Source organism: Lepidochelys olivacea, assembly GCF_965140295.1.
Source record: "Lepidochelys olivacea isolate rLepOli2 genome assembly, chromosome: 10".
NCBI classification, from domain to species: Eukaryota; Metazoa; Chordata; order Testudines; family Cheloniidae; genus Lepidochelys; species Lepidochelys olivacea.
This window is the reverse complement of record NC_140420.1, coordinates 56,622,173-56,634,385: the sequence shown is the minus strand read 5'-3', so window position 1 is coordinate 56,634,385 and position 12,213 is coordinate 56,622,173. Positions and strand designations below refer to the sequence as shown.

General features: G+C 42.1%; 1 protein-coding gene across 3 annotated transcripts in view; it reads right to left on the bottom strand.

The window, feature by feature from the left end:
• LRRC49 (leucine rich repeat containing 49) overlaps positions 1-12,213 on the bottom strand; it is a gene marked incomplete at its 5' end in the record, with an annotated part of 130,612 nt that overhangs the window by 110,500 nt on the left and 7,899 nt on the right. For 2 of the 3 annotated variants that reach the window (XM_084641338.1, XM_084641339.1), the window contains 4 exons: positions 2,542-2,644; positions 5,036-5,233; positions 8,146-8,233; positions 9,336-9,398. In XM_084641338.1, the coding sequence (XP_084497464.1) occupies positions 2,542-2,644; positions 5,036-5,233; positions 8,146-8,233; positions 9,336-9,398 (452 nt within the window). The remainder of the gene's footprint in view (positions 1-2,541; positions 2,645-5,035; positions 5,234-8,145; positions 8,234-9,335; positions 9,399-12,213) is intronic. The other variant, XM_084641337.1, reaches the window with a different exon arrangement.

Sequence of the window (12,213 nt, the reverse complement as noted above, 5' to 3'; positions counted from 1 at the left end):
AATTAAAAAAACGTAAAGTAAGTCATAAAACAAACTCTCCCTAGTAGGAATTAAATATATTTGTAAAAATATTGTGCAAATGTGAATTATACCAAAGAATCCTGAAGAGATCATGACAATTTTCAATATTCCATTTTTGTTTTGTATTTAGTGTTCTTTTAATAATCTGAACTACTCTGATAATAAAACACATAGACTAAAGTCATTTCATTGCACTATATTGTTAAACTTCATTTATTTTAAGAACTGTTAGAACTACGTGATGTTAACTAAACTCAATATATAAATTTTGCACCAAATTGTATTAATAAATATGGCCAGAGACTTCAAAATGTTTCCTAAAGCCTTTCTTTTAATCATCATTTATTTACTTGTTACTCAGCAGTGTTGCTGCAGAGTCAACATCTCAGTATCAGCCCCTCTGTGTCAACATTTTAATCTTCCAACAGCCAGTGGCAGCCTGGATACCATATCAGCAGTCCATATTTATACTAATGCCAATCAAAAACTATCCTTTTAATATTTGGGGGGTATTCATTGGTTTATTGAACTTTTACTTTATAAAACTAATAAATGCAACAATACACGTTAAATATGACAAGTAAAAACAAAACCAATCTAGGCTATACACAAAAGTAAAACAAGTTGTGGGTGTGGTGCTGCAAAGGGTTACAGCCCCTCTGACAGTGGCTTCTAGGAGGAATCCCACTGAACTCATGGGACTCCTTGTGGGAGTAGCTACATGCTGGGATATAAACTTTTGCAGGCTAGGGATTTATCCTGTTTTACTATTTCATTTTTAAGACCTTTGCTTTTTTATTATTATTCTAAAAGTTATGCCACTATAGTTATGTAGCCAGAAATGACCTCATAGCCACAATGTGTTAGCCCAGAAATTCATAAAACCCGACAGACAAGTTAACAAGTGAGGGTGAAATCCTGGCCCTGCTAACCATAACAAAACTCCCATTGACCTCAATGGGGCCAGAGTTTTACCCTGAATGTGTAGATAATTTTTCTAATCTTACCATTAGTTAGGAACTTGACTCGTAAAAGAATTATGCATCATTATTGCAGGACTTTATCACCATTTACATGAAAAGGAGCAAAATATAGTATTTTTACAATTTTCAGATGGGATGCCCATTTATAAGGCATCTATTAGGGATGGAAGAATCAAAACAAATTTGCACTAGAGAAGAGAAAAATTCTCCTTTAAACTAATTTATATAAAATTAAGATTTTGCAAAATTCACAAATTCTGCTGTGACTTGTCACCATTTTTTCCAGACTGTTGGACAAAAGATAGTTACAGGACACTCCACTAGCTTTTAGCAATGGCTTCAATTTCTACCTAGGGTTTTGACACCAGCTGGGGAGTGCCAGTGCATATTTTGACATGTTCACTCACGCTGTGACATGCTTTCTCTCCAGTGTTTCAGTATCTTCCACAGCACCTGCCCTCCATGTTTCAGCACAGTATTTTTCTTGTAAAACCATAAGCAATGCATGAACCAGCTTTCTTTGTGCAGCTTCCTAAGTGTTTTACTAAATATTTCTCTGTACACTGGTGCCCAAGCTAGGGTGTTCTGTCCTCACCTCACGTCTCTCTGGCATTCAGACCCCTTGGTGCATCAGTGCCTGCTCCTTGTTACTGATGCCAGAAAACAGCAGAATCATTTTTAGTGTTAATGTAAGCCAGCAACATTTCTGATGTGTCACCACCAAATTTGGGAGAAGGGGGAAAGGGAACATCTTGGAAGGAAGGAAGGCTGTTCAGCTTCTCCAAAGCAGATTATTATGACAGAATGAGGTCCAGGATGCATGATCACGTTCCTTTCATTGCCTGACTCCGAGTTAATCATGATCTTTATGCATACTTTTTCTTTTGGGACATCTCTTGAGCATCTTAACAAGAGGGAATAATTATCTATATGGAAGAATGTTATGATCAATGCATTGGACTACGACTCAGGAAATTAGGGTTTATTTTTTGGCTTTGCTACAGAATTCCTATGTGACCAGCTGTAACTCATTTAACCTCTCAGTGCCTCGGTTCCTCATCTTTAAAACAGTGATAACCATACTTCTCTACCTCAGAGGAGTGTTGTGAGAACAAATTTTTAGTAGTACTCAGCCACCACAGCAATGGAGGCCAACATGGACCATGTCTTCATATCTCTGTACCATCTAACAAAATGGGGGCCAAATTTTAATTGGGGCCTCTGGGCATTAGTTGAATAATACTAATTAATAATAATAGAGACCGTCTTTAGTTTAAAGATTCTGGCATGTCAGAATTCAAATTATAGACCAAACTACAAGGAGTTAAAATGCAAAAGTTTGCCCATTCAAATATAACAAAAAAGATATCTGTCAACCCTAAAAAAAAGTTAGCTCTCAAACTGAGACCAGGCACGAATGGAATATTTGTCAAATTTATGACAAATTACATTGAAGTTTTAAGTGCAGTGCAGTGCACATTTTTCTCATCTACACAACATACCATTCTCAAATATATCTTATTGGAACATTCCTCACCTTTCAAGGGTCAGCCTATCAGAATTCAGTATTTTTTCATCAGCAGCACGATGCAGAATGGGAAATGCTGTGATTGATGAACTGCTCCCAAAATTTATGTTATCTATTAGAAAATCGTACAAAAAATAACTTGACTTAGAAATTTTAAAAGTTGCTTCACTAATTCTGCAGAATAAAGGTAGAATATTCCTATGTGCCAAAAATTAAAAGATATGCATTGTTCACATGTATGTTAGGACTCCATCATAGTACTTAATTGACTCTACCCAGTGTTTATATTAGAATGACTATTTACCCATGTTTTCTCTTGTGCTATTTATAAGTTACTACAACCATACTATACATATGCTTTTAGAAACGTAACTATTCATTTGGTTGATTTTACACAGCTTGATACCAACTGATTGTTTATAGTATATTGTAAATTTGGAACCTGCTTGAAGTTACCTTTATTTGTATTAGAATGCTCCAGAATCATTCAGACATCGGGTTACAGGTTGCATTCATGGATTTAACTGCAATATCTGAACTCTGAGGAAGACATCTTCCAAATGAAACAGAGGTGAACTAGAAGAATTTTATTTTACTTCACCCCAATTCTAAGCCTATAACTGGCTATGCCTGAAGTTAGGCATATTTTTAAAGGGGGAAATATGTCCATGTGGGTGTGGATGATGATATTTTAATTTTAAAAATACAATAAAATGAAGCAGCCTCACATTATAAGGTCCAGTCAAGTAAGTGCTGAATGGAATTATTCACACAGTCAGGAGTTCACAGCACCTTATGGGAATGGGCCCTATGTCTCCCTCTGTTATGGTGAAAGAAAGGAAGGGCTATTTTGATGACATAATTTAATTGGCTACTCTGGAGTCTATACTGTACTTAATAGTTAAATAATTGGCGGGGAGGAGAAGGGGCTTAAAATTCATTAAAACACATACAAAACCAAAGCAGCCTGAAAACCTCTGACTTATTTGGAGAACTATTCACCAAAAAACTATTCTTCTGAAATAGCTCACTGTGCCCATACTCCCCCCACCCATAAGAATGGGGGCTCAAGTCCTATAGCTGATTGCACGAATTCCTCCTTCCCTTATAATTAAAATAAGTTTAAATTGGGGTTAGGGTGAGGAAGAAAGTTTGAAAGAAGCAACAAAGAATAGTTTCTTTGACACATCAAAAAGTTCATTCCTTTTTGTTTTAAACCTAAAGTCAGACTAGACCAGAGGTGGGCAAACTACGGCCCATGGGACCCTCCAGCCCAGCTCCTGGCCCAGGAGGCTAGCCCCCCGCCCCACGTGCAGCCTCAGCTCACTGCGCTGCTGGCGCAATGCTCTGGGCGGGGGGGGAGGGGCCTGCGAGCTCCTGGGGCAGTGCAGCTGCAGACCCCCAGCCTGACCCAGTGCTCTGTGCTGTGCGGCAGCATGGCTGTAGCACCGCCAGCGCTCCAGGCAGCGAGGTAAGGGGGTAGAGAGGGTTGGATGGATGGCAGGAGAGTTTGAAGGGGTGGTCGGGGCTGGGGGGGTGGATAGGGGTCGAGGTGGTCAGAGGGCAGGAAACAGGGGGGTTGAATGGGGGCAGGGGTCCCGGGAGGGCAGTCAGAAGGAGAGGAAGGGTTGGATGGGGTGGTGGGGGGCTTTCGGGGCGGGGGCCATCAGGGGACGGGGGTGGTGGATGGGGCAGGAGCCCCGAGGGGGCCGTTAGGGGGGCGAGAAGCAGGGTTGGTCAGATAGGGGTCGGGGGCCAGGCCACGCCTGGCTGTTTGGGGAGGCACAGCCTCCCCTAACCGGCCCACCATAAAATTTTGGAAACCTGATGTGGCCCTCAGGCCAAAAAGTTTGCCTGCCCCTGGACCAGACATACTGATGAATACTGTGATTAGGTAGGATTCTTGTTTAAAAACATAACACTTTCGGCACTTTCCCCTAATTTTCATGCTAAATTCCTGGAGCAACCCAAACTTCGTTTTTATTTTTTTGTGGGGAGCAGAGAGGGAGAGTAAGATAATTCCTCCCCCCACACACACACACACAAAAAAAGCAATAATGACATGGGGGGGATATAATGAATAGATAGGACCAAAGAGAAAATTAAATAAGTTTAATTTAATTGTTTGGACCAATACATGCAAGATCAAAGACTTGAAAAACAATCTGAAATGTAACAGGAAGCCTGCGTGGAGTATGGTATAATATTGGACAATGGTTCATACAGACAATACAAAACTTAGGGAAGAAGAAGAAGAAATCTATATTTAAGAAAAGAGGTCCTTTTAATGTAAAACTATAACTAACAATTTATTGATAAGGCTCATTCTGATACTCATAATACAAAAACATAAAGGATTAGCAGCCAGTGCTTTCTGATTAGCCACACATCCTGGCAACTGGAGAGGCATGAGGAGTTGTAACCTATAACTTTTCCATAAGACACATAATTAGAAAGAAAAAAATTGGACTACTTATCAACACAGACTAGTCTCCATAGTTACCTGAAATATTTGGACCAGCGCTATGACAGCCCTGTCGGGTTCTGGATTTTGTAGGAGTATGAATAGAAGAATCTCCAAATGCTGATAGACAGCCTGCACCTTGTTTCAATTCCAGACCAGAAAGTTCTGCCAAATTGGCTGCTACTGGGACATACACTTGCTTATTACGCACCAAAGGGGTCAATAATCTTCCATCTCCTGGAGGAAAAAATATAAATTACCACAAACCTGCAGTTCATTGCACAATAAAATAAACCACAGGAGCTGACTTTCCGAAGAGCCAGGGGTGTTCGACCCCGGCTCTCACCCAGGCCCCATCCCTACTCCATTCTTCTCCTAAGGCCCACCCCTTCCCATCCCCGCTCCATCCCCTCTCTTAAGCGTGCCATGTCCTCACTCCTCCCCCCACCCTCCCAGCCTCCTGCACTTCGAAACAGCTGTTCACAGCAGGTGGGAGGCGCTGATCCATGGGACCCGCCGGCAGGCAGGGGGGTGGGAGATGATAGGGGCTCCTCAGCACCCACCTTTTTTCCATGTGGGTGCTCCAGCGCCAATGAAATAAACTACACAAGCTATCTAGAAATCAGTCGTTTATTTGTCTACAAAATCATTATGTTAAAGAGTATTTTGTTTATTTGTATTCTTTAAAAAGAACTGGACATGCTGTGACAGAATACACCCCTGTATTCATACCCTACACACTATTGTAATAACCTTTGTACAAGTATGCCCTGTAAGGTATCATCTGAAAACTGATAATTTGTTGGTCAGTATCATCCTGATAAAATGTGTGTGGCAACATTATATGTGAAGTTATAAGATTTCCCTGTATGATGTTATTAACATATGTTCCAAACCCCCGACTCCTGCCAAAACAGAAGTTGGCAAACAGGTCTGTCCTAAACAAAGGAATGTGTTTACTGCTTAAATGCAAATTAAACAGAGCACAGAGTCATCAAGCATGAAGGGAAATAAAAAAAGGTCAAACAGGTGAAAAAACCCAGAAGGGAACATCCTTCCACACAGATTCTTTGACTCCTAGTGCTCAGCTGGAAATGTTTCTCAAGAGAGGGACTGAAACTAGAAAAAGGAGGGACAAACATCCCAAGGCTCCCCTTTCTCTCTCCCTGCCTATCGCATTCACTGAAATTGAAGCAGCAAAGGAAACATCTGTTAGATTCTGGGGGAGGGGTCCTGACCTATAGGGCTTGGTCAGTCAGACTGCTGAAAGCATGTCCTGAGAAACTCTGCTTGAATCTGATATAGTTTGTTAAGTTAGGTATTAGTAAACATTATTTTTCTTGTAACCATTTCTGACTTTTGTAACTTATTACTTGTACTCACTTAAAATCTCTCTCTTTGTAGTTAGTAAACTTTTTTTATTGTTTTGTCTAATCCAATGTGTTTAAATTGAAGTTTCTGGGTAACTCCATTGTGGGTGACAAGTTGTGTGCATATCTCTTAAAGGAATAATGGACTTAATATAACTGGTACTGTCCAAGAGAGGGCTAGGCAGTACAGGACATACATTTCTGAGGGGAAATCTAAGACTGGGGGTCTATTGGGGTCATCCTGCAATAAAACCAAGGCTAGTGAGAGCTAGAGTGTAACCCAAGTGTGTCTGGCAGGCTGCCGCCATAAACAGAAACTTATGCTGGAAGACTGTTTGTGAGCAGCCCAGGTGAGAGCAACTTCAGCAAGGCATTGTAAGGCACCCAAGGTTGCAGGGCAGGGGTGACACAGTTGCTCATTAGTCTGGATTGTACCATGGTATGTCACACATACATAAAAAACCGATTGGTGTTTGGAGACTTCCATATCACTGTAATCAAACCAATCTTATGTTCACTCCAATCACAATTCCTGTAGGATGCAGGCAGCAGCAACATGGCAAAAAACATGATGAATTTTATGGCTCCTTCCATCCACAGTACAATTGGCAGTGAAATCTTATATGGCTTTCACTGCCATACAGCTAAGATGTTTTGTTGTTTAAAAAAATTCACGAGGAAAATGACCCCTATTTTCTTCCCAGTGGAATCATTCTCCTCTTTAAACAGGACCTTGATCTAAAAACAGTCTTGTCTAGTTCAATCAAACAAACAAAAAATTCTTCTTCTGGCACAGATAGTTAAAAGTTACAAAGTGCTCCAGAAAGAACTATTCAACTATCCCAATTATTGAAGCAACAGATTTAGGAGAAACAGTCTGAATTTTTTGAGCTCATGGAGCCTATGGGTACTGATAGAATAGGAGACAGTAATCACACACACACACACAAGTTCAACATAATACATTCACATAAAATGAATATTGGTTACTTTCTTACTTTTGATATCAAGGGATATCATCATAGTAGATGGTCCCCATATTTAACATATTTCCCCAACCTTATTCAAAAGAAAACTATTAGTTCCCCAAAACTAGGTCTGTAATTGTGTTAAAGAGCTAGTTCCTCAGCTAAGCAGCAAATTAACAGTGTGTGATATGTCAGACACCCAGGTTTACACTGAAACTCCCTACATATTCTGTTCTGGTAACTAGATAGTAGTGCAAGTGACAAAATTCCTGATTTCAAAGTACTTCAAAAAAGCATCAGAAGACTGAGAAATAACCTTTTTCCAAGATGCTGGATTAACAGCCTTGTAAACATTTAAATTCTATCATTCAAAGCTGACACAGCACAGACTATTTCAGTGCAAAACTCACTGTGTTGTCCTACAAATGTTTACATGTTTACAAAGTTTCCATGAAATGATGGACAATTTCTATGATTTTTATAAAGCAAGACATGATTATTATATGAAAAACTACATTACCTAAATAATGAATTGGCAAATAGCATTACGTGGTAAAGCAGCAAACAACACCAATATTACATTATTACAGTGAATTTGAAACAAACAAAAAATAATAACTAGAGCTAGTCTCCCCTGTGGCCATGCACCAAGATGAGAATACAGTCAAGTCTTTCATATGCCAGAAATAATAATTATTTTTCAAAGTGTACTCAGTGTATGTCCTGTTAAATAAGTTCCTGTTTGCTAGTCACACTTTTTCTTTCTATAATTAATGCGGTTATAGAAGTTAACTAGAAAAGGAAACTTTACCTTGTTTTCCTGAATAGTTTTTTTCCAGATCATGTTGCAAGAGCCTGTTGTGGAAAGACGACTGGTCTTTATTTACCCTGAATTCAAACTGCAACACAATGTTTAAAATATGACATATGTGAAACAAGATTTTTAAACACACATATTGTTTTACAGTTAACTGTATAAATTTGGAACACGGTTATTATAATTTATTTAAGGTAGATATTTCTTTTCTGGGGAATGATCATTAATAGCTGATTTATCCCACGTTAAAATGTATTATTCACTTCAATAAGGCAGTAATATTCAGATTTCACTGTGAAGTACAAGAAAGACTTCATATGACAGGTTTATTGAACAGGCATATTATAAATATCTAAAACAGATTAGATAAAATTATGTTCATTTAAAATATTTCATTATCAACAAGAAAATGGACAGAAGGTACAAATAGTACTTCAGTTAGGCTGAGGTTTTCAAAGTTGCCTAGAGAATTTGAACACCCACTTCCCATTAAAATTAATAGCTACTGGGTGTCTACATTGTTTTGCTGGCTTTGAAAATCTCAGCCAAAATGTGTTATTTATAAAATAGATATCCATTAAAAGAATAATTCTATTGAAGATCTTTATTTTTAGAATATAAATGCAAGAATTCAGTAGATTAAAAAAGATTGCCTCCAATGTCAAATCTTGCACGTGCAATATACAATTATTTTCAGGGTACTAGGCATGAATACAGTAACAAGAAATCTGTTTTCTTAATAATAATGAGTCAAACACATGCTGGAGAGTGGTACTAGAGGGGGAGCAGTCTCTACTTGGCCACTCTTCCACTTCCTCAAGCACATAGGCAAGAAGAAAAAGATGGGAATTGAGACATGACTGCACCCCCCACAATACACTGGCCAGCACAGCTGAACTGGAAAACATGCACTGCACCAGATAGACTCCCCACCCAGAGCAGTAGGAAAAACAGAAAGGAGGCACAACAAGATGCTGAAACTTATTCTGGGTTCATAGCAAAGCAGTGATTAACCCCAGTGCTTTTATTTTATATAGCACCTGTCCCCGATGGCGGAAATAAATCTTTACAAAACAACATACTAAGTATAAGAGTATTTTTGCATCTGTATTAACTAATACAGTTGGAATAACTAATTAAGTTACATTTCAGTAATTTAAAAAAAAATCATATTTGGATCTTACTGGCTTATTTCTCTCTGCCACTGAAGAGGTTTGAAGAACCAGGTGAAGTCCACAGTTGTTAACCTGTAAATTGAAAAAAAACCCAAAAAACAGATGGCATTTTGCAAAAACCGACTGCTTAAAACAAAAGGCTAAATATACCTTATTAATGAGGGAAATTCTCTAAATAGAATAATTCATCCAATAAAGAAGGCTGTCTTAGATAATACCGGCAGAAGGGACAAAAGTATATTCATTTATGGTAATCTGTACTCACTGATCACCCCCATCATACTTTCTTTCCATTTTACACTCAAGCAGCATCTGGAACTCTGGTCTACACTGCATGCATCTTTTGGTAGTATGTAGAGCAGGGGTGGGCAAACTACAGTCCACGTCCAGCCCATCAGACGTTTTAACCCGGCCCTCGAGCTACTGCCATGGAGTGGGGTCTGGGGCTTGCCCCGCTCCGCACAGTTCCTGGAAGCAGCGGCATGTTCCCCCTCCAGCTCCTATGTATAGGGACAGCCAAGGGGATCCACATGCTCTCCCCGCCCTAAGCGCTGCCCCTGCAGCTCCCATTGGCCGGGAACCGTGGCTAATGGGAGCTGCGGGGGAGGCAGCTCGCGCAGAGCCACCTGGCCACATCTCCGTGTAGGAGCTGGACGGGGGACATGCTGCTGCTTCCGGGAGCTACTTGAGGTAAGCGCCGCCTGGAGACTGCACCCCTGACCTCCTCCTGCACCTCAATCCCCTGCCCTGATCCACCTCCCACCCTCCAAACCCCTCGATCCCAGCCCAGAGCACTCTCCTGCACCCCAAACCCCTCATCCCAGCCCCACCCCAGAACCCGCACCCCCCATCCCCTCCCGCAACCCAACCCCAATTTCGTGAACATTCATGGCTCGCCATACAATTTCCATACACAGATGTGGCCCTCGGGCCAAAAAGTTTGCCCATCCCTGATGTAGAGTACATACTCAAATAGCCCCCCAGCAGAAGTTTAAACAGCAGTGTAAACAGTGAAGTAAAGACACATGGAAGGGCGTGACTATGTATATGAGTACATACCCTACAGTGCTCTCTACTCACCCAAGCTGTGTCTTCCCATCTAGAATGCTATTTTTAGTCATGTAGTGTCGCCCTGCCTCCCAGCTGCTGGAGCATTTCCCTAGTGTAGGGAAAGACTCCGACAATAGAGCTGCTGGAACCTCCCTGCACAGCAGGGAAAGACTCCGGCAGGGGGAGGTCTTCTTACTCACCTGTTAGAGCTTTTCACACTGAGACATGTAGCTATACACCTGCAGTATGGATGCAGCTGGCTTTTCACTGAGGTACATAGCTACACATACCCTATACCCCACTGAAAGTGGTGTGTAATGTAGACATAGTCTTAGTCATTAAAGCACACATACAAAAACCAGCTTGAAATAACCACTTTTTTTTTTCTCCCCCTCAGAGGTAGTTACATTTTTAAATGGAAAAATATCCCTCTTAGACCTTTTTAAGGGACAAATATCAGGTTTTTAAAATGTTTATTATTTACATTACAAAGCTTAAAGCTAATCTTTCAAAACACTTCTAAATAAATAATCACAACTGTTTAGTAGAAATGTACAAAGCAGTTCACACACCTAGGGGGCACAGTATGAAACATACATACATCTCTACCCTGATATAACACGGCATGATATAATATGAATTTGGGTATAATGTGGTAAAGCAGTGCTCTGGGGGGTGGGGTTGCTTGCTCCAGCGGATCAGCGTGTCTGGCTCCAACACGCTGCCGGGTTGGGGCCGAGGGGTTGGATAAGGGGCAGAAGATTTTGGGCGGCGGTCAGGGGACAGAGGGGTTTGAATGGTTCGGAGGTTCTGGGGGCGGCGGTCAGGGGATGGGGACTTGCATAGGGCGTGGGAGTCCCAGGGGGTCTGTCAGAGAGCGGGGGTGTGGATACGGATCAGGGCAGTCAGGGGACAGGGAGCAGGGGGTGGGGGTTGGATGGGTCGGGGGTTCTGAGGGGTGAGTCAGGGGGCAGGAAATGACTATTAATAATGGAAATGAGTCTCGCGGCCAAAGCAAGTTCTATATAACGCGGTTTCACCTATAATGCGGTAAGATTTTTGGCACCTGAGAACTGCGTTATATAGGGGTAGAGGTGTACATGTAAATATACTCCATCCTCCTGATCATAATCACTGCTAGTGTACTGTACAGCCTGGCAAATTTTAAGCTGTCATGGTGTTGAGGTGTTCCCTGAAACACATGTACGATGGTACAAGCAAGCAGCATCCAAGGGCAATCAAACAGCTGCTGTGACTACCTGCCCACCTGCGCAATTCCCCATCTCTAAGGGTATGAGATGCAAAAGAAAAAATAATCCAGACAACAACACTGAGCATTAACACAGTAATTTACACATTCGAAGTCCTGACAAAGATGAATTTTTGGCTCGCGTTTAGCAAAAGGGAGCAGCTTGCCCAGCCTGCGTTTCCACGGGTGCAGGAGCAGAGCGAGGAGAGCAGCCTCGGCGTGAGACGGGGCGGGGGAGAATCGTCGCCTCCTGGCAGGTGGGGCGGGGCTGGGCACGGCCTCGTAGGGGCAGCAAGCCAGGGCACGGGTGGGGGGATCCTGCGGACCGCACCCGCAGGCTGAGAGAAGGGGGGATGGAGCCATGGCCTCTACGAGGGGTGATAGCCCCAGGGTGCCGGGACACTGCCCGTGCACTGGGCGGCAGACGGCCAGGATATGTGGGGCGGGGACCAGGGAGCCCGGCGGGCGCGGAAAGGGCACAAGGCTCCCTGGGGCAGCCAAGATCCGAGGCATCCAGCTCACAAGCCCCGCACCTGCCACTGGCGGGGCCCACGCCCTCCCCTCCCGCGGCGGCCGCTGCTACTAATC